This window comes from Leiobunum rupestre, chromosome 9, assembly GCF_980474605.1.
Source record: "Leiobunum rupestre chromosome 9, qqLeiRupe1.1.hap1, whole genome shotgun sequence".
Taxonomy (NCBI): domain Eukaryota; kingdom Metazoa; phylum Arthropoda; class Arachnida; order Opiliones; family Sclerosomatidae; genus Leiobunum; species Leiobunum rupestre.
In genome coordinates, this window is record NC_143392.1 from 25,468,516 (window position 1) to 25,491,296 (window position 22,781).

The 22,781-nt window shown below is 36.9% G+C and overlaps 3 protein-coding genes and 2 long non-coding RNA genes across 5 annotated transcripts; 2 read left to right on the forward strand and 3 right to left on the reverse strand.

Moving 5' to 3' along the window:
• The first annotated feature begins 2,846 nt into the window (after positions 1-2,846).
• Positions 2,847-4,575, forward strand: LOC149926970 (uncharacterized). Its single transcript, XM_090158703.1, has 6 exons — positions 2,847-3,254; positions 3,316-3,340; positions 3,408-3,566; positions 3,625-3,734; positions 3,816-4,005; positions 4,060-4,575. The coding sequence occupies exons 1-6, from the start codon at positions 3,082-3,084 to the stop codon at positions 4,486-4,488; spliced, it is 1,086 nt and encodes a 361-aa protein (XP_090014829.1). The 5' UTR covers positions 2,847-3,081; the 3' UTR covers positions 4,489-4,575.
• A 165-nt stretch (positions 4,576-4,740) lies between these two features.
• LOC149926971 (ubiquitin-conjugating enzyme E2 C-like) lies at positions 4,741-6,573 on the reverse strand. Its single transcript, XM_090158704.1, has 4 exons — positions 6,356-6,573; positions 6,017-6,044; positions 5,854-5,940; positions 4,741-5,795 (listed from the first exon to the last, which is right to left on the reverse strand). The coding sequence occupies exons 1-4, from the start codon at positions 6,460-6,462 to the stop codon at positions 5,469-5,471; spliced, it is 549 nt and encodes a 182-aa protein (XP_090014830.1). The 5' UTR covers positions 6,463-6,573; the 3' UTR covers positions 4,741-5,468.
• A 569-nt stretch (positions 6,574-7,142) lies between these two features.
• Positions 7,143-8,103, reverse strand: LOC149926972 (mitochondrial import inner membrane translocase subunit Tim21). The gene is made up of 4 exons (XM_090158636.1): positions 7,793-8,103; positions 7,493-7,727; positions 7,325-7,424; positions 7,143-7,266 (listed from the first exon to the last, which is right to left on the reverse strand). The coding sequence occupies exons 1-4, from the start codon at positions 7,968-7,970 to the stop codon at positions 7,171-7,173; spliced, it is 609 nt and encodes a 202-aa protein (XP_090014762.1). The 5' UTR covers positions 7,971-8,103; the 3' UTR covers positions 7,143-7,170.
• A 4,816-nt stretch (positions 8,104-12,919) lies between these two features.
• Positions 12,920-13,657, reverse strand: LOC149926973 (uncharacterized). The gene is made up of 3 exons (XR_016474117.1): positions 13,406-13,657; positions 13,197-13,326; positions 12,920-13,135 (listed from the first exon to the last, which is right to left on the reverse strand). It is a non-coding gene; the product is annotated as an uncharacterized LOC149926973 (long non-coding RNA).
• Positions 13,658-20,629: 6,972 nt separating this feature from the next.
• On the forward strand, positions 20,630-21,205 carry LOC149926974 (uncharacterized). The gene is made up of 3 exons (XR_016473810.1): positions 20,630-20,769; positions 20,839-20,892; positions 21,057-21,205. It is a non-coding gene; the product is annotated as an uncharacterized LOC149926974 (long non-coding RNA).
• The last annotated feature ends 1,576 nt before the right edge of the window (positions 21,206-22,781 follow it).

Consider the following 22,781-nt stretch of genomic DNA (forward strand, 5'->3'; position numbering starts at 1 on the left):
GCGAGAGTATGCCAAATAATGCCAATATATGCATAGTACCATTCAAAACGAAATAATAAATATTAGTGCTAGTTTAGCTAGGAAAACCATTGTCCAAGAAGTTAATGAATAAGGTGGCTTTTACTCTGTTATTGCGGATGAAACTCGTGATCATGCAGGTGTAAGGCACTTAAGTGTTTGCGTTCGGTGTACTAAAAATGAAATGGGCGTCGTAGATTTTTAGGGTACACAGATTTGCTTAAGTTTGATTCTGAAAACATCAGCTTAGCTATTATAAACCTTCTAACGCAAAGTGGTTTATTAATTGGAAATTGCGTTGCACAAACATACGATGGGGCTAGTGTAATGAGCGGACACGTATCAGGTGTTAGAATTAGAATAGAAGGGGCAGTAGGTGGTAACTGTCCGTACGTCCACTGCTACGCTCATCGGCAAGGACGTATATAAGGGGGGGGGGGTAGGGGGTTCAACCCCCCCCCCCCCTTAGGACTCGATTCCTTTCTTGCGAAATTAAATTTTGCAAAACAATATCAATTTTGTTCTTTGTTTTATTATCATTTTCTCGCGAATGTATTAAAAAACTTCGTTTGATACACGTGCGGAAATGTCATTGTCACTCGTCCCGAGTCTAGCCAGTACTTTAAATATGCGTTATTGCTAACGAAAAATTTCGCGTGATTTCATTTGGTTGTGTTATAACCCCCCCCCTTAGACTTTCTATATCTACGTGCTTGCTCATCGGTTAAATCTCGTTTTGGTTTTTTGCTGCTCTAATATATTGGAAGTGAACTATCTCTGAAAAGCTAAGCCTCGGTGAAACTTTGGAAGAAAACCTGAGTAAATTATTGCCATATTATTATTAAATAATAAATGCTCTGTTATCATTTTATTCTAATAAAATCTATTCTAATAAAAATATGAAATAGATCTATTTATTTAAATAGATTAATGATAAGTACTGCAAAAATGAAACATAACCATAGCGCGTCATTTTAGGAACTAACGCTTCGACTGCTTATAAATAACAGCTGACACAGCTGAGTTCTACTTCGACTCCGTCGCTATAAATTGGCTCCGCCCCACGCGTCGCCAGAGGTTACCTAGGCTATTCCAGTTGAATATTCATGGGTTAAATAGATTCATGGTGGGCTATGACGTCGTCCTTAAAATGCCTCAAAGTTGCGATACAAGATGGTGGAGTAAAAAGAAAGGAATTCATTATTTTAGAAATAGGTTCAATTCTGTTGTTTTAGCATTAGAAAATTTGGTTGAGAAAGGTAAACCTGAGGAAGCAGCTGAATGTCGAGGATATACTTCTCAATTACAGAATTTTAAAAACTTAATTTTCATTGTTGCGTTAGATGAAGATTTAGGTGTTACGAATTCGCTTACAGAGTTTGAAAGTTGTTTATACGGAAGCCGTTGCCATTTGCTCAGCTACTGTAACCATGGACTAATTAATTAAGGCGCTATCTATCGGTAAGAAAGCTCGTGCTATCGTCACGAGAGCCATTGTCTCGTGCTTAAAAATTATACTAAAAGTCACCAACAGATGGTGTCTAAAGACTACGGCCTGCGGAAAGGTCAAGCACTTAGTACTAAAATGCTAAGAGAGCTCGCGCTCTTGGTCACGTGCCTTCCTCGGTGTCTGCTAGGTGTCAATTCCGTATTTTATGTTAGGCTTAGACGCCCCGAAATTTATCTAGACCTTTATATATATTTCTTATATCTATGGGCAGGACGGATACGAAACAGAGAGCCAGTGGGCGCCTAGTCTAAAGCGCCACTAAACTTAAGTGGCGCTTTACACGTAGTACCCCAGGAATACGAAACAACTGCCGGTTGTCTGCTAGTTATCGCTTCCGTATATTTTTGGCAAATCAAACTCCGCGTAAGGTGTCTATTTCTTTTTTATGTCTATGGTTACACCAAGGTTCTAGTACGTACTTCGAGTAGTGCGAACTTCACCAAATAATATTATTCGGGTGCCGCCACCAGATTTCGGCCAAAATTCTGGCGTTTCCTATCTATATACGAAGTTATTTTATCTATGCAAGTGAACCTCCTATCTTAATTTATGTAGTAGTCACTGACTAGTGGGGATAAAAATTTAGGCATAAAAACAGGGAAGCCAACATTTTGCTTTACCAGTCAGAATTAAAATAGGAAATTAATTATAACTTGAGTTACAAATTGACTAGTGAACACCCAGATTTCAATTAATTTTAGTAGTCAGAGCATTATTTTAGTGTCAAATGCTGTGACTATTGCCTTATGTCCAACCCTAACTTAACCTCCCCCCTTTTTTTCCCTCAGCGTTGCCAGACGTGCGATAATTTAATCAAAATTTTTAGGGCGTACTATAATTTTTTATGGCGTACGATATCGTACCATTATTTCGATAATTCTGCCTCAACGTACTATAATGTACGATAATCTTTAGATTTTTTTAAAAACCTACGAACGATTTATATTTTATTATTAATTTATATAAATTTTCTACTTAAAAATGAATGATATACATTTTCTGTACGCGTAGTCCAGAGTGTGAGTTTATTACTCCTAGCTATTACCGCATTTTTTAAAACATTTTTAAACATATTAAGTTCAGTTAATAATGATAATAGACATTTTGTTTATTTCCCTGAAATAAAACTCCTGTAGTGCTTTAAAAAATAATCTAAATTCAACGCATTTATGTATGAATTAAAATTTATCGCCAAAAAGAAATGTACGATAATTTTCCAGGAAAATCGATAATTTTTTGGCCTAGATACGATAATTTCAGATTTTCGATCTCGCAACGCTCTTTTCCCTTAATTCCTTGTTGACTTGTTGTTAACCTTAACCATAGCTCTGAGATTATAACTTGGAAACGGTACTTAGTTAAAGATATAAAATAATATTACAAGTAATTGTTATATTAATAATTATAGTAAATTAAATCAAAGAAAACGGCGGAAAAAATTAAATATGCTGATTATTCGACAAACTTCGTTAAATTTACTCATACTTTATTAAATCAATTAAAGTTATCCCTTTCTTGATACTTCTAGTCCTTTGTTTTATAATTAATAAAACATGTACTCTTCAAAAATCTGTTATTCCAAATTTCATAGTCTATTTTCACAAATAATTCCTGAAACTAAATATCTTATTTGTAAATTTCACAACTCAAAACCCTGTGCGAAATTTGACTTTACATTGGCAAAACAGCAAACAATTATGAAAAAACTCCTGATTGCACCAAAAAAGTATAAGCCCATGATTAAAATCAATCAATTTTAATTGTTAATAGTATTCATTCTTTTCTAGAAAAAGGAATAATCCAACTTTAAGTGTAAATAAACAATTATAAAATAAAACATGTAAGCTGAAAATTAAAAATTTAAAAAAAAATTTCATAGGATGCTATCCCAGGATCTAAGATTGATTTCTCAGAATACTCTAAAAAAATTAATCGTAGAAAATTCGTGTTGGAAGCTCTTTTCATGGATCACATAACAGGCTTAATTGCTAATGATGAAATCGAAGAACTTAACAAGTATCCTTTGGAAATAACTAACGTATGAATTTAAAATAACACTGATAGTTCCATGAAATTAAATTATAATAATTTTTAAGGTTAAAGTATCCCAAAATTATAATTATGTGAATGTTTGGTGGAATAGCAGTGACTTCAAAAGTTTAAAAGAAATTGCTACAATTTTGAATGAAAATTCTGGAAAAATAAGGCAAGCCAATATAAACCCTAATAGAAAATAATTTTAAAGAATGTGCAATTTTATTATTTTTCATTTTGAATCTATATATAGATCCATATTAACTGCCCGCAATTTAATGGGAAGAATCCCAAATATCAACTTTGTGATGGACAAACAATGCATTAATCTAACGGAATTAGAATTTGCATTGTCAAAGGCAGATTTTGGACCTGATTACGAAAAAGACCCAACTGCATATTTAGCCGCATTTAAACCACCAAAAACATCTCAATCTTTAGAAGTAACATATTTTTAAGAAGTTGAAAAAAATAAGCTTGAACAATTTACCTTTCAGGCTTTGGTGAATCATGATTTTGAAGCTCTTAGAGACACCCAATACAACAAATCTGAACCGTGGAAAGAAGACCAAAATATTCCCTTAGACATGAAGCAGAATGTTTTGGGATTGGATCACCGGCAATTGATGGAACAAATTATTCTTAAAAAACATAAGCGTTCTAACCCCACGCAAAAACTTGACAGTGTAGAAAATTCAACTACTGGTACAAACTACGACAATTCCACAAACAACAGGGCATTAGAATTTCAGGAATTTATTAAACAAAGGAAAGCCAAGCAAAAAACAGAATCAAGGAAGACTATTATAGATAAAGAATTAAAATCAGTGGTTTATGAAGAAATGTACGAGAGACAAAATGAGATTTGGAATAGTAACTATGATGAAAATGAAAACGAAGATGAAAATTTTTATGACTCTGAATAAAAAAAAAGTTATATGTTTACAAAACTGATAAGTTTTAAACCTACACCATCGAGTAGCTGTTTAAATAAAATAATTGAAAATATTGAAGTTTAATTTTAGTTATTTGGCACATGTTTCTTTTAAATATCGGTTTCCTCTCAATTACATTAGCTTTATAATAATAGCTACAGCGACGTAGGAGGACCACTGATATTTTATTAAGTTTTCACCAGAAGTTGAGATGTTTATTATTGAAGATTTAAGCAATTAAAATTTAACAAATAGCACAAATGGTGATCTTTATTCATAATGAAAGATTAAACAGGCAAACAGCAAAAGTCACAAAAAGTGACGTATGCAAATTAATTTTTTTGCTTTTTTAAATATACACAAGGTTTAAAATAAACTCCATAAACAGATTCTAATGATAATGTTAAGCCCACAATAGTCGGACAATTTATCAATGATATTTAAAAACTGTTGCGCTGTTTTTAGTTTTTCTTTTCGGGGTTAAATTAAATCTGTACAAAAAATATATGTATATTCAAAAAAGAGAGGAATGAGCTCTCTTTTCCCATAAAATGTAGAAACCACAGGGACTTAAATATATTGAGGCTATCGAGTGCAAAGATGTCTATATTACATGTATACAAAGATTGAATGATATAGTGTTTAGCAGGATTTTGTTTTCCCTTAATATCCTTACATGCAAAAGTTTCAGTACAAAAATTTGTTTAAAAATACCATTTTATTTGAAATTTGAAAAGATCTCTCTAAAATATTAAGAGAAATCTCAAGAAAATAAAACATTGTTTCAGCTTTCGGCAAAAACTAATTTTTTATATCTTTAAACTGAGCAAAGCGAGATAAATAATTTAAATCAAACAAAAATCATTGCCATTAAAATTTTACGAAATAAAATCCTTTTAAACACTTTCAATAACCATTTTCTTCTATCTTTCGCATTGAAACGCAGCCTTATGAGATGAAAATAAAATGTCTTATTGACTGGACTTCCGCCTAACTTCTTTCTCATATTTTTCTCTCAGCACTTTGCCGTAAGCCGTTTGATCAGCCCACAACTCTGCCGCTTGGCAATTTAAGGGGCTATCCACATTGGGTTCCGCCAGTAAAGACTGGATTGACAATAATATCGTTTGAACATCGTAAAGTGCAGTCCATTTTTCCTTTAAAATGTCTAGACATAGATTTCCAATGGTATCGACATTGGGGTGGAAGCAAGGTGTTACAAACTGAACCGTGGGTGCAGTATATGGGTAATTACTAGGGAATTCGAACGAAAGTTTATAAGTAAGCCCTTCATAAACCTAAAAGACAAAAAAAAAGATATACTGCTGCAAAATGTGACCACCACTTAAATCTTACAGTTCCTTGAGCTCCAGTAATTGTACCAATCCAACGAAACAAGTTTTCACCATCAGGAAATGCCGAAACACTTTTGTCAGGGGACATCTTAATAGTTTGTAAACATTTTTAATAACTTTGAACCCATCATGAATAAGAAGCATGCTACAGAAAGTATTCCTACCATAAGTTTCATCAATTCTTGCTGCAATCTAAACAGTACAGACAAAGTGTGAGAACAGAGGTTAAACTCTGTAAAAGTTACTGAGTAAAGGGCATGTGACTCAGTCTCTGTGTGTGCTATGTACAGTATTTTGCAATATTAGCTTAATTAAAGTCTGCCTTATAAAGGATTGAAAATAAACGTTACATCCCTCTGTATATGTTTTCGGTATCCATCGTTAATGAACTTCTAAAAACTCGCAAATAGGCTTAAAATTAATTAGGCCCCATAACATTTTTATAATTTTTGATTTAGGCTTAGGGTCAACTATTTAAGACTCGGTTTTTCCGTTACGCTTACCTTTTGCTCACAGAATGCTTCCCAGCATCTTGTCTTCTTTGATCATCCGAGGTTTTTCTGCTCATTTCTGGGGCAAAGCTCAATGGATCGATGTTTTGAGAAGCCATTCCGACATCGAACAATTAATCTTTCTAAATAACTAATTTTAATTTAATTTTTGGGGTTCATTAACGAGTCGAAAATAAAAACGTCTCTAACGTAACGAATATTTTATCTCAAAATAAAAATAAACGCTCATAAAACGTCATTGGCCAAATTCAAACACCAAGGGTACGGAGAACCAATCAGAAAGAAGACTTTGAGATCAAAGACCTCCTACTGAAACCTCTATCCTCCCATCTAGGGGACACAATTTTTTTCCAAACGCAAAGTTAAAAAAATGTAGATTGAAGAGCGCCATCTATCGGCTTGCATATCACATACTGTGGAGGTAGAAACCATGGCGCAATTTATTCTCTCCGATCTTATTTTCATATAGGTAGTGAATGTCTTATAAAGCGGCGAATGAACACCATGACTTATGGGGGCTTTCCAATCATTACGGAAATTTACAAATAATTGCATGCTGCGACAATTTTATAAAACCAGACTTGTTTAGTACAAAGATGAACCATATGTTGTATTTTCCATAGATGTTTGATACTGTGAGACAAAATACGGCCATTAACCAAGTAGCAAATGGTGTGAAGGCGTTGATATTATGCACCGATCAAATCTACCATTTTGAAAAAAAGGTTTCTATAAAACTTAAATATTAACAAAAAGAATCGGGAAACAGGGAACAGACTAGGTTTAAAACCATTTATTAAAAAACGCTAATATTTATTTTCTCTGTTATCTTCTAAAGTTATAATTCTGCTATTATCCAATTCCAAGAACAAATACTGATAATTATATTTCCCATTGTCATCCTAAATGAAATTTAAAATATGAAAATAAAATTTTTGCGGTAATAAATAATCAATTTACCTTTTTCATTTCTAAGTGAACCGTTCCTCTCGCTCTTGTTCCTTCCACGTAAAATTTCATACGCATATGAGAAACACCATTTTTTATAAATTCCAAATGACTAAAAAAAATTTTTTTTATAGAATTCAATAGTTAAAATGCTACGGAGTTTAAATTATTTTGAAATACCTAACATGACGCCTTCGACCTCTAGAACTAAGTTCTCCATAACCTTTAATGGGAGTTCCAATGGCTAATGCAATTTTTTCGTCTTTCCTAACTCTTTCCAAAGTAGAGCTGTATATTGAATTTGGACTTTCACTAGAGAACAGTTCTCTAAATATTGCGTAAAACATCATTCCAGTTACTCCAACACCGGCAATAATTATTCCCAAATAGGAAGCATCTTTTGTAGTTTGTTTCACTGGAAGTATCACAAGATTAAAATCAAAGTAAAAAGTTATTTTTCAATATTTTTTAAAAAGAAACCTTTTTCTCCAATGGTCAATTGACCCAATGAAGTATCTTTAACATTTGAAACAGCATAATTTGATTCTTTCGGTTTTTGAGAATGCTTGGTGGTAGATGAAAAGAAACGCACCAAGTTATTAAGCCTCGTTGGAAAATTAGTACCTTTTTGGTAGCAGTAAAAACGCGCTACTGACATTTTGTCGGGTTGATTATTTTTAAACCACCATCAAAAATTGATTTAAATTGCAAAAGAAGTAATTTGTTTACGTTAATTTGATTATCTAAAAAGAAAAACACATCGCACAAAGTCAAAAGTCAGCTACACAACCGACTGCTGTGGTTATAGTTTTATCTCGATGTTGATTGGTTGGCGCAAAGTTACACGCGGCAAGTTTGATTTTGGGGCCAAAAGCATTGATTGTGGGTAGATAGAGCAAAGATAATTTAAACTCGTACCCTAGATTCGAAATCACTCTCTAGCGCGTTGCCGATAGCGTTTAACCACTTCCCGCTGTAACTAAGAAAAAATTCGCTCCATGGTTTGCGCCTTACCGCAACCGATGGAGCCCGATTTTTCTGAGGTAACGTGCCGGAAAAGAGTAAACGCTTCGTAACAAAACCGTCAATGGGAAAGCTCTCAGTATTCGAATCTAGGGTACGAGTTTAAATTATCTTTGGATAGAGCTACAGTGAAAAGGCAACGCAAGTGGTCAAGCACCGAAGGGGAGGGGAGGGGGGTTCCAAAAGCCAGCTGTCGAAGAAGGTTTCAGTCTTTCAGAACCCACGTTCACACGTACCCTCGGAAACGTTGCTGCGAGCGCTAGCGTAACATTTGGATCATGTCGTATGAACAGCAGATATCCTATATTTATTTATTTAGTGAGGTTATCTCAATGAGGTAGAATAAGTAGAGGTCCAAAGAAATCTGGGATTCGCGGGACACGTTTTATTTGAGTCGAAGAATTAGGCTTAAGTTTCAACTCTATCCAATCGTGTTGGAGCCATCGGTTTCTATACACTCTTTTTCGCGCCTTTATTTTACCCCTCTAACCCTCTTACTTGCCTCCCGCTCGTCGGTTATTGTTTCTGCCCTTAGCGGGGAGTCTAGCATCCAAAAAGAGTGTATAATCAGACACTTTTGCAAAATATATTAAGGTTTAGTTTTCCAATAACACGATAGATGGCGCCAACACCATTTGAATAAGTTCATTTACTAGGCCCATAGAAATCTTATAACGTAGAATGATTCCGTACATTTTCGGAGGTTTCATCATTATCAGCCAATCACGATTCAAAGAGTGATTACGGCAACGACTCGTTGCCATCTATTTTGAGTTACTGAAAATAATAATTCAATTTTAGATTATGTCACCTTAAGAACCAGCATTTGATTGGCCTACGTCAATCGAGTTTAATGTAGTTTTTAAACATGGTAGACTGTTTCTTTACTCGTAAAGATTTTTCTCTTATATGAAAACTTTTTGGATAACTATTGCGTTGTTTGTTGTTATGGCTCCTCGATGCTTCATTTCCACAATGTAGAAAACGATTTGCGGTGGACGATAATGTGTCGTTGCACAGGTAAAAGTTTCGGTTTTCTTATTTATCTTCATCACAATGGCATTTAAATATTCCTTATAATAAGTAAATATGAAAACAAAACTATAAGTGTAAAAAATCTTACCACTATTATTAAATAAAAATCCAAAAACGTTGAAGTAAAAAAATTCCAGCAAAAACCTATGGGAATTCTGCGAGCTTGGATCGGATGGCGCTAGTGGCTTGCCGTAATCAATGAATGGCCGCTGATTGGCTGAAGCTTAAGCAAAGACTATATAATCATTAGTTGTTGCTACAAAATGTCCTGGCGTCAGGTTCTCCCGTAGACCGGAGCATTCTAGGTAGGAGTATAAGATTTCTATGACTAGGCCTAACTCTCCAACTCAACAAATACTGTCCCGCGAAATGGTAGGTCCTGGAAGGCAGATTTGGATCTCTATTTATTCTACCTCATTGGGTTATCTACAAAGCCGCAAAGGCCGACTTATGCGTAGACATACAGAATCGCAGTATTAAAAATGAACAGAATATAAATTATTTTCAGAAAAAAGTTTAAAAAAATAAAAAAATTAATAATAAGATCCCGTAAGATCCATACAAATAATTAAAAAAAGCAAAACCAACATTAAGAAAACAATGGAGTAACGAAAAAAAATATTGTGAGATCATCAACAGGCAGATAAATGTTAACATAATAAATATCGGAATTTGTGATAATTAGATTGTGTAACAATATTAGATGGTAAAGCATTCCAATGAGTAATGACAACTAGGAGCAACAAGAACAGCACCCCACACAAGGAGAACGCAACCCGTCAAAAGTCGTGCATTTTCTTGCGTACAATTTTCATTGGTTAGACGCTTTAGCGCTTTCTGCCGTCGAAAGTGGAAAATTCGGAAAATGTAAAACGTTCAGCGAAAAGGCTCGTCCAATAAAATTTGTACACAGCACGGCGTTAGCGTGTTTAAAGGCTAGCTGCGTTCTCCTTGTGGTTGTTGCTCCTAGATGACACTAGAAAAATAATTTAGTCGAGTAGTAGAGGCGGCACGTGGTTTACACAATTTTAAGGAATGGCCACGAGTACGGGAATTGATTTGAGGGGTGAAAAACTTATTAAAGTTAAGATCCAAATTATTGTAAAATAATTTATGTAACAGACAAAGGGTATTGATTTTATGACGCGAGTCAAACAAGCTGAATACCAAGGGATTTTAAACGAGAAGAGGCAGGCAAATTTTGCAATTTAGTAGCAAGTTTAGTTACGCGATTCTGTGACTTTTGTAGGACAGAATAGGTCCGCAGTTATTATGAGAGGTCCAAATAGGGGAACAATAATCAAGAATAGGGAGCGTGAGGGAATTGTAAAGTTGCTTAATTAAACGTGGGGAGCGAAAGTTTAAGCTACGGCGAATGAGCCCGGCAATAGTCGATAGACGTTTGGTAACCCTATTAGTGTGCGTAGAGAATTTGAGTCACGGATCGACAATAACACCTAAATCCCTCTCAGAGAGGAAAGAAGAGAAGGATTCACCTTTAATGTAATACGTAAAGTTGGGGTTTTACGGCCTAGGTGGAGGACAGCACACTTCTTAACATTAAAGGAGAGACCAGGAAACCGGTCTCAGAAATATAAATAGTCCTCGCGCACAGAGAATTGGTTACGTAGAGAGCAACACCGCCATAGTTGCTACGCTAAGGTAGATATGAAACACTACGCTAGAGCAAAGGTAATATCGCGTACAGTGTCTACCCCTTCGGTAATTGGTAAGCCAGTGGCAGGGAGTAAAACATTTAATGGTTTCTGGTTAGTTTTACTTTATTCCACTAGATATCTCCTTTAGCGTAGCTATACAGGGTGTTTCAAAAGGTAATGCGAAAATTGCAATGGGGGTGAGTTGAGAAGTATGCCTGTTTTTTTTTCCATTTTCCTACGATGAGTTAAAAGAGTGCCAGAGAGCTTCAAAGTGTGGCTTACTAGTCCTTGGAAGTAGGCTGCAACAAGAATTAATGACTATTTTAATTACCTTCCAAAAATACAAAGGTCCCTTTTAAAACAGGGAGGAGTTCGTTAAATTTAAAATACAAAAAATAAAAATAATTTTAAATTTTTAGTTTTTAGATATCGCCACCGAAAACCACAGCTGCGCCACCTAGTCACACTGCCTAGAACTATATTTGGGTGATACGGGTAATGGCGTTATGCGAAAATGCGCGTTTTATAACATCAATTAAAACATTTTACTAACGATTTTAGCATATTTTTAAAGCGTGTTCGAATGTTTTGTATTAACAAAGGTGTTTATACGACATTTATTTATTAATTTTGAACTGTCAATAGGTATTGAATCCGTAATATTGAAATATTCGAGTTTAATAACACTATGAGTAGGCCTTGGAGAATTCATACACGGGATCAGTTTGAAAGTTTCAAAGGTATGTAGGAAATTTATTATTATCTTCACATTAGAACAAGCCCAGATTGTTCTAATTTCATAGACTAGTAGCTTCAGCATTTTGTATAATGTATAATGTATTTTAAATAATTTTATTTGGTATATTAGTGAATCGCTCCATGCTTGAAATTTTTAAGTATATTGGAGAGTAATCTACTCTTGATCCATAGAATAAGGTGTGCGGATGCTTAAAACAAAAGTTTAAATTTGAAGTTGGTGATGGAAAACACAGCATTGAAAGTGTCCATTGTTCATGCAATAGTGGGTAAATATATTTTTTATTAAAACCGAATTCGTTAATGTAACCTGTTTTACTTATTATTCTAGAAATTCAGGCTTTTGCAAACATGCAGTAAATTGCTGGTCCATTTTATATATAAAGATACTGAGAGCTATCCCAACTTTCTGACTTGAGAAGTGGGGTAAAATGAAGGAAAAGAACTAACTGTGCCTTCGGTTTTGTACGGTAATAAAATGGTAGAGTTGCGAGGGTTGAATTTGGCTGGCTCAAAAAGGTTTATGTACTCTTATTTGGTCACTTAGTTAGTCTCAAAAATGTATTTCTAGCTTTTAGTCGGGATGAAATATTTGTGGAGAGTCAATTTGTAGCGAAGATAATATCAATTGAAGAGGCAGTGGCACAAAATTACTAAGTTGGAAAGGAAGGAATCTACTGGCTAACGACTGTAGAGGCTACTATGGAAAAATTCAGCTAGGCCTTTTCATTTTTTTGTCTATTCTCTCAAGGGCTATTTTTAATTGATATTAAGAGAGACTGACAATATTTGAAGAAAAACGTTGTCCAAATATATAATTTTTATTTTAGATTTTAGTTAAAGAAAAGTTAAATTAAATTTACACTTCTAGTCAAGGAAAATTATATTTTTAATATGTTAAATTAGTTCCTATTTTAAATTTTGGCCAATTAGTATTTGTAGATAACAAATGAACTGAACTATTTATGTTATGAATTTTCTACTCAAAGCCATGTTAACTAAAAAGGCAAAAACAAATGTATTATAGAATTAATTCAAAGTTAAAAGCAATTAAATTCATTGAAGAAACCACTTAATTAGAATAGAAGTGAATAAAATGTTAAGATATGCAAATAAGTATTAAAAATAAAAACCATTTGAATTTACAGTATTATTTTTAATCATATTGGGATCTGCGGCAATAGCTCGAAATGTTATTAATCAACTCGAAAACTCATACCGAACCATCAGGGTAGCAAAGATAGGAAAATTGGGGTCCAATACAAAATAGAAAAATATGCCCTTTTAACGCATAATTTTGTGGGCCTCAATGTAATATTTTCCAGCGATAATGGCAATCGAACGGCTTGACCTAAAATTAATTTAATTCATTAGCATTTCCTTATTTTGCAGTATATAATAAAACAGATCACCTTTAAGACGATTCACAAAACGTAGGGTCCTCTCTTTTTATTTAGTTACATTGGATTTGTAATAAGTCTACATGGTAAATTATTGCTTGGAATGGCACTGCATTTCATGCGTCTCTTGAATTCTCTTCATCTAAATGACAGTTATTATGATATATATTTAATAATATTAACTTTAAAATCAGTAATAACAAGTAAAATTTGTGTCTCACCATTTCTTTCTAAAAAGTCTTTATCTTTAAAATGGCGCTGCAAATCTGTGCCCACTAACTAGGCATCTTCCCTGATTTTATATTAATTAACCACACATTAAAAAGATTTTGCACTTCGGAAAGTTGTGAAACGATAACTCCAACGTTCTTTTTTCACCATTTACTCGAATTGTAATATCTTTAAAGGCAGTATTACTACAAAAAGGCAATTTATGCCACCTCTGCGCCTACAATCCGCCATATTAATCGTTTGTTTTGATCAACAAAGTACGCAGACAAACCAAGCTGCAGGGGTAGCGACTGTGGCGCCGCCTATACCCGTTTCGCTAGCGAATCCAAACGCAGATTTCCCCAATTTTGGAGCAAGTTTTCTGTTTGGTTTATCAGGTTATAGTCTAAGGGTCATTCCACGTCAAGTCGACAACTCATGCAACCATGGGTCGGCCGAATCAAATGAAATTTAAACCACCTAAACTAGGGACAAAACCATGGGGAAATTGAAATTTTGGGTGAAATCGATGCAGCGGAAGTGTAACTTTCGAAAATAAGTAACTTTTTCAAACTCTTGAAAAGTTCATTTTCGCACCCTCAAATATTTTAAATAATAAATTGAAGAATATTTCGATGATTACTATGAAACTCTCGATTTGAGGGTAACATATAGATTCTTTTACGGAGAATATTCGTGGAGGAATCCATAACTTGACTACATGGTGAGGGGACCCGTTAGGGTGGAAAAATTCAATAGTGGAGGCAGAGGTAGTACGGCGGTGGCGGCCGCCACATGGGAGATTGTAAAGGGGGGGGGGGTCGATACGCTCGTAAAAGAGTGTATAGCGCTGATTTCGAAAACATTGATTATTATTTTCTAAATATTACCGTTTTATTATACCAAGTTAAAACTTCGTGATTTTTATTCAACGGAGGGTCATTATCGACGGCCAATTGCGTGATGAGGGCAAACTTCGATTTTGGATTTTAGACATTCATAAAAATGCTCTTAAAATAATCTTTAATTTGATGTACTACACTTTATGTCTAAACGATTTCAAATATGCGAAATATTAGATCAAAGTCAGTAATAAATTCTCGAAATTTTCAAAACGATTTTATTTTAAAAAATTAAAAAGATAACACTCGATTAGAATAGTGCTTCCAACCGACTCCCAGATATCAGTTGCGATATCTGATCTGATATTACATTACATTGCATTACATTACGTTACATTGCATCGCATTACATCGTATCGCATTACATTACATTACATCGCATCGCATCGCATTACATAGCATGGCATTACATTGCATCGCATTACATCGCATGACATTACATTACATCGCATAGCATTGCATCGCATCGCATTGCATCGTGTTACATCGCATAGCATTACATCGCATAGCATTACGTCGCATCGCATTGCATCGCATTACATCGCATAGCATTGCATCGCATTACATCGCATAGCATTGCATCGCATTACATCGCATAGCATTACGTCGCATCGCATAACATCACATCACATTGAATTACATCGCATCGTATTAGATAGCATTACATCGCATTACATCACATCGCATCGCATTACATCATATTACATCTCATAACATTATAAATATTAAAAACTTTATTTGGATCCATGGCGAAAAATATAAATAAAACTTTTTTATTAACGGAGGAAACACATGGATATAACTAAAATCACAATTATTTAATTATTTTTAATATTTGAATTAAAATTATTATGATCATAACATTACATCGCATTAAATCTCATTACATCGCATCACATTACATCATATCGCATTACCTCGCATCACATTACATCCCATAGCATTACATCACATCGCATTACATCGCATAGCATTGCATCGCATCGCATTACATCACAACGTATTACATCGCGTTACATTGCATCGCATCGCATGACATTACATCACATCGCATTACATCGCGTTACATTGCATCGCATCGCATTACATCACATAGCATTACGTCGCATCGCGTTACATCGCATCGCATTACATCGCATCACATTGAATTACATCGAATCGCATTACATAGCATTACGTCGCATTACATCACATCGCATCGCATCGAATTACATCGCATTACATTACATTGCATTAAATCACATCACATTGCATTACATCTCATTACATAGCATCGCATCACATCTCATTACATTGCATCGCATTACATCTGTTATGTTCCAACTAATTACAGCATGATATTTACGAGAGTAAAGGTAGTTGATTGATGATACATGAAATAGTTATTTACATGATGAATGACGAGGTAAACATTTATAGATCGTTCGGTCGACTGCCCCGTTCCAGATCGTGCAGCCGTATTTATACTACGCGTGATCTAGTGATGCGATAAGAATAGCCACTACGGGCTATCTAGTGATAACTATAGTCCAGTTGGTTTTTTAGTTCGTTTTTATATACACAACATCTTACGTAAACGCAAAAATTCACCAATAGTCTTGGAACCAATTAATACAGACACTGAATTTATATAGCAAGCACGCAGTCGCAAACACTGAAACACTTGGCATAATAGCCACTGTGCATGTGCGAAGGTAATGCAAGGAGCAGCATAGCATTGATTGTATGTGGTGATTTAAGAAAATACCTCCATGGTTACTACAATCATCCTACATGATTCTACTACATTGCTACAAGAATTAAATTAATATGAAATAAAAATTGAGAATTCAATTATTATTAAATACAAATTAAGAATAGAATTAATATGAAATTAAAATTAATAATTCAATTATTATTAAATACAAATTAAGAATATAATTAATATTAAATAAAAATTAAGAATTAAACTAATATTAAACAAACATTAGGAATGGAAATAGTATTAATTAAACACTAAATTAAGATTTAGAAATTAGGAATGGAATCAGTATTAATTAAACATTAAATCAATATCACATATCGTTATTTTGATACAGTACTTTTTTATTTATCCAACCTTAACATTTCTACCAGGTTTTCATATTTTTATTTCTAAAGAACGAATAAATAGAAACCGATCTGATCTGTTCTTTTCCCCCAGATCAGATATCGCAACTGATATCTGGGAGTCGGTCTTTTTAATTTTTTAAAATAAAATCTTTTTGAAAATTTCGAGAATTTATTACTGACATTGATCTAATATTTCGACTATTAGAAATCGTTTAGACCTAAAGTGTAGTACACCAAATTAAAGCTTATTTTAAGAGCATGTTTATGAAAGTCTAAATTCCAAAATCGAAGTTTGCCCTCATCACGAAATTGGCCGTCGAAAATGACACTCCGTTGAATAAAAATCACGAAGTTTTAACTTGGTATAATAAAACGGTAATATTTAGAAAATAATAATCAATGTTTTCGAAATCAGCGCTATATGTTACCCTCAAATCGAGAGTTTCATAGTAATCATCGAAATATTCTTCAATTTATTATTTAAAATATTTGAGGGTGCGAAAATGAACTTTTCAAGAGTTTGAAAAAGTTACTTATTTTCGAAAGCCTCTAGTTACGCAACCGCTGCATCGATATCACCCAAATTTTCAATTTCCCCATGGTTTTGTCCCTAGTTTAGGTGGTTTAAATTTAATTTGATTCGGCTGACCCATGGTTGCATGAGTTGTCGACTTGACGTGGAATGACCCCTAAGGTAGATTCTGGGTCTAAAGCTAGGCATCTTGAAAAAAAGGTCGTTTCGGAGCATTTATTTATTTATTTATTTATTATTAAGAAAAATACAAGTTACGAAGCTAGAATAGCTTGTATATAACCCACAAGTGGAAAAGCAAGAAAAAAAATTAAACGGTAGAATGAAGAAACTCCCGAGTGCGGCTGCGGAAAGTCCAACGAGATTGAGCAGAAAGTACATCTGCGGGGAGGGAGTTCCAAATTTGCATAGCACGGAAAGCAAGGTGCCATTGACGTTGTTTGGTCCGGCCCGTGGTTTGAATATTTTTGCTGCATGACCCCTGGTCTTGCGAAGAGTGTCTAATTTGAAGAAAGCGGACAACTGGAGAGCAGACTGACCCGACCACATGCTCCAGATACACACCAGGTCATTAATCGCGTGTCTGAGAAGCGGGGAGTCCAGCTTGAGGGCCTCATTCCGCGCAACCGGAGGAAGGCACTCGAGGCCCTTAGTGAGTTTAGTAAAACGGTTGTGGGCTTTTGTAAGGCTGTCCCGGTCACCTTGAAAAACGGGACCAGCAGAATTCAACATCGCCAGAGCCAAATTCAGCTCGCCAGTCGACCTGGGAGATAAAGGTACCGAACGAGTCGTAGTCCCCTCTGGAGAAGTCACGACATTGGCGGTGAGGCACCGATCGTGTTGGGCAGGCGATGCATAAGAGAATGACATTGTGGTCACTTTTACCCAGTGGAGGGAGCTGTTTGACATCGTAAACAAGGTGTTCTTCAATAGAGAAGACAAGGTCCAGTGTACTAGGGCGCTGGAAGACATATCCCAAACGGGTGTGACAGTAGATGGACTGTGTTAAGTTGGCGTCAGTGACCATTTCGAAAAAACGCTTAGTGGCGGCATCAGCTGGGGGAACAGTGCGTCCTAAGGACCAGTTTACGTAGGGATAGTTAAAGTCCTCCAGCAGTATTAACTCCGACCGAAAAGTTGCATTGAAGCGGAGAGTGGCTTGTAGGACGTCTAGCAGTTTAGTGTGGTTGTCAAAGGAGGGAGACCGGTAAAGAAGGCAGAACAGGAACGAACGTCCCGGGACGGAACACTGAACAATCAGGAAATCCAGCCCGTACTGGGAGGAGAGGGTGTCTGAGTCAGATGGTGACAGGATATGGTGCTGCAGCACAGTGCAGGAAGTAGAAAACATGAGAGCGACACCCCCTCCCTTTTGGGAACCAGAGCGGTCCCGGCGGAATATAGTAAACTGCGGCAGCCTCAGTTCGCCATCAAAGACCTCAGGTTTGAGACCAGTTTCCGTGAGAGCAACTATATCGACGTGGTTGGTGTAGATTATAGAGGCAAGTTCCGACGTCTTGTAGGTGGTTAGAGTACAGGGGTTGGTCAGCAGAAGCAAACGCGGTTGAAGTCGGGAAGAGTCACTCAGTGAGTTGGGAATAAACAGCCCCGCAAGGGGGTTCAGACAAGAAGATTGAGGAGTATTAGCAGTATTTACAGGAACCGCAGGAAGACAACCATCCTGAGTCGAATCAATAGCCGCGACAAGAACATTATCGTGCTTGGACGAATCCACAGGGTTAGTTAGAGATTTCCAATCAGTTTCCGGGCAATTTAGTAAAGTTGGCAAAAATGATAGCTCACCTCGCTTTTCACATGTACGGAGGCTTCGAGCGTTTAAAAGTAGATAGTTTGAGGAAGGGAAAGGCGCAGGAGGAAGGTTACCCATCGGGTGCGAATGTGGCGCCAGAATGGTTGTTTGAGTAAATGAATGTGGCCCAGGAATGGTTATTTGAGTAAACGAATGTAGTGCAGGAATGGTTGTTTGAGTAGATGAATGTGATGCAGGAATTGTTGTGTGGTAAAGGCGCTGTTGGGTTATTGTACGATCAGGGCGAGTATGTAGTTCAAATGTTGGATCTTGGCGAAGGTAGGATATATGTTGAAGGAACTTAGATTTATTTTGTCCATTGTCAAATAAAAGTTTGAAAGGCCTAGGATGACCCGAGAGCGAAGGACGGTCACGTGGGAGGCGAAAGTATTTGATCTGCTGGGGTAGCTCGCACTGACGTAATAAGTTTGCAACTTGAGCGCGTCCTGAACAATCATCAGAAGATTGTTGATCTTCGGGGACGTTAAGTAGTAGCACATTATTTTTCCGTAAGTCTTCTTGACGTTTGTCAACAATCTCCTGAACCTTAGCGTTAACTTCAGATAAGTGGGTCGTTTCTCGTTTTTGAAGAAGAGGATCAATTTTCTCAAAAACATTATTTGTTATTTTGGAGATGTCAATCAGACTTTCCATTTTAGAAACGTAGGATGCTTCACGCGATTGTAAGGCCGAATCCAGGCGTGCGAAGACATCCGAGGCAATATTCGAAGCCTGAGTGTCAATTTTGTCAGTTAGGATATTGTGGCGTGAATCAAGGCCGACTTTAAACGCATTCGACTGTTCCAGTTTAGTCAGTGCAGATTCAAGATTATGGACACAGTTTTTAAATTGGTTAATATCACTCAACGTAGTCTGCATGAGAGTTTCGAGAGATGACACTTTGTCGTCAATAGTTTTTTCATGCTTTCCGAGAGAAGTGGTTTCATCGCGGAGGAAAGACACCTCCATTTGGAGGAGCCTATGGTTTTCAGAAATGGCACACAGTTTGCAGACAAACGAGGTGTCATCATCTACCTCATCGAAAGTAATAGTATCATGGAGAGGGGAATTGTCAAATAATTCCCACCTGGCACATGTTTCACATCGGATCCAATCGAGAGGTTGTTCCAATATATCTCGCTTTTTTCTTTTAGTCTTGAAAGGTTTATCTTTCGCCATTATGGAAACCCGCGGCCGCTATGAGCTTCGGCGTAGATTGCAAGAGAAATTAAAATATAAAATATATAATATATTATATAATTTTGCTAAGCCTAACTTTTAGGAATCGAAAAATAAACGAATTTGAAAAAGAGCGCGAGAAAAGAAAATTCATGCGACTGCGCGTGAGAAGGTACAAGTTTATCATCTATCCTAGGTTATTGTTGACGCGCCACTGAGCGAGAGTCGGACATATCATCACAATATGAAAAACATCTTCTACCGCATCGCCACACAAGGGACACTCAGGATTTTCCCCGAATATATCTGCGCGGCGACTGGATGTTGATAGTGCCCCTGTTCTTCGACGATCATTGCTGTAGAAGGGCTCGAGAGAAGGATGTGGTTTCATGGTGTACTATTCCAAGCTGGGGTGGTTGGCTATTTCCTTTTTCCAAATTTCAGCGGACCTTTTGAGTATCGACTGATCTACCGCTTTGATCCATCCCCGAAGATTCGTCACATCCGTTCTCAAGACCGCGGAGCCATAACGCGCGTCGAGGTTGGTGGTTCGAGTCACCCATCTCGTTCGAAGACCACTTTTGCGAATGTATTCGTAGACCATATCCGAGTTTTACCCATGTAACGAAGACGCCCTAGATACCGAAGTTTACTTTTTGCCTCTCGCTCTTGGAAGGTCAACCAAGCCATTTCGCCTTTTATGGCCGCATTGACAGAAGTTTCCTCCCAGAGCCAATTTGCCAACTGAATTTTGTGCCTGGTCACGTACGCTTTGAGGGTTTCTGGACTATAGTTGAGAACCTCGTTACCATAAGTTAAGCTCGGTACGGCAATTGTCTTCCAAAGAGTACGCGTTACGGTGTAAGTGTTATACGAGTGAGCGCCTTTGTGCTTTACGGCACCAACTAATTTCATGGCGCGCTTTCTCAGGTTTTCTTCGTGGGCTTCTAGGTAGTCGGCTTGTCTTGAGATGGTGATTCCAAGGTAAGTAATTGCCTCCACTACCGGTACCTTACTACCCTGGATGTTGAACGCGAGAGGATGGTTTCCTTCCAATTGGTTGAAAGCCATACGCCACATTTCCCAGCATTTAATTCTAGACCGTAGTCCAGAGCGTATGACCCACAGATGTCTAATATTTTTTGTAGCTCTGTTTCAGAGTCCGCGGCGTTGAAGATATCATCCGCGAAGAAGAGGCCTGGGATAGTAACATCAAGCGTAGGAAGTGTGACGAAGCCGAAAACCGAGACCAGAGGCACGAAGGCGGTTCTCGTGAGGCTGCAGGTAGAGTGCGAACAAGATGGGAGAAAGCGGGTGATAGACCGACAGCGCTAGGAATGTAGTCGGTGGTTATATTCCCGAACCAGCAGCGATAGGATACGTTCTTATAGAGATCTTTAAGGTGGGAGACGAAAACTTCCGGAACGCCAAGCTCTAACATTGCTTAAATCCAGGAAGGCCAAATAGAGTGTGCGCTTTTCCAGTTTAGCTATTTCAAGTAGCTGAGTAAGGACGTACGTAGTGATTATCGGCGCCTCTTCGGTCTTTACGGAAACCATTTTGAAGCTTACCTAGAATCGAATGTTCCGTAAAAAAGTTCTCCAGTCTTGCCTTCAAGATTGACATGTATAATTTGCTCAAACACTGCGAAAGCGCTATTTGTCGGTAAGCCGCGAAGTCTTCATCGTCCTTGTTCCCGCCTTTAAAGATGAGTTTTATTTCACTCCAATTCCACGTCTCCGGAATATTATTTACTTTGAGGACTCGATTAAACAAGATACAAAGTGCTTCCAGTGCTGTCTCGCCGAGACTTTTGATCAACTCATTGGCGATCTCATCCTGTCCGGCTGCTTTTCCTTGTGGCGAGCGTTTCACCGCCGCGTGAAGTTCATCAATGAAATATCGTCCATAAGAGCGTTCCGCGTTTCCTGTTCCAGTTGTACCGCTTCGAGGCGTTGAAAATCCAAGGTCATATAACGAGAAAGTTAGCTTCATCTTGCGCGACATAGTCAGTGATCAAGTCACGGATGGAAGTAGGATCGAAATTACTCTGACCTTCTGAATCTTTTAGCTTAATCCGGTTGCAGTCGAGGAAAAGCGACCAAAACAACTTATTCGCACCAGAACCCGCGTCTCTTATTTTCGTTTCAGTCTCCCGATTTATTGCTTTAATTTTGGAGGAAACCAATTTCTTAACGTTGTCCTTCTTCTCTGGGTAGATCTTCCATAGTTCCAGAATTTTCGCTTCATCCTCCAGACCTTTATTTGTAGCGTTTCTGTATACCTTATTCGCGACCTTTCTTTCTCTGATAGCAGACTTTACTTCGTGATCAAACCAGCTTTTTAGTACTTGATCTTTTCCATTGCCCCTCGGTTTGCATTTCCCCAGGTTCATTTCGGCTGCCGAGTTTACAGTCTCTTGGAAAATGTCGTAGGAGATATTATCCAAATGAAGTAGTTTGGTATCAACATCCTTGGCGTATTCTTGCATTTTTTCCGGATTCTTAGTGAGCCAGCTTGTTTTGGTAATATTTACATTTTGTTTTTCACGTGGGACGTTAATGGAGAAGCGTGTTACTATAGCGTTGTGGTCGCTTCCTAAACTTATGAAGCCGTTCTCATCAATGTTCATCTCCATAAGATGTCGCTCCAGATCGTCGTAGAGGAGAACGTAATCTATGGTTGACGTTTGACCTCTAGCTGACAAAGTGACAGTGCCTTTACATTTTTTCTACAGGTTCCCGAGATGTAGGTTATGTTTATGCAGGAAAGTCTTTATTAGTCGACTCGAAAAAGACTGTCGCAAATTTGTTTTGCGCCCGGCAAAATTGTTATGGATTTTTTTCAACTTTTTGTATATTTGTGTAAAAAAT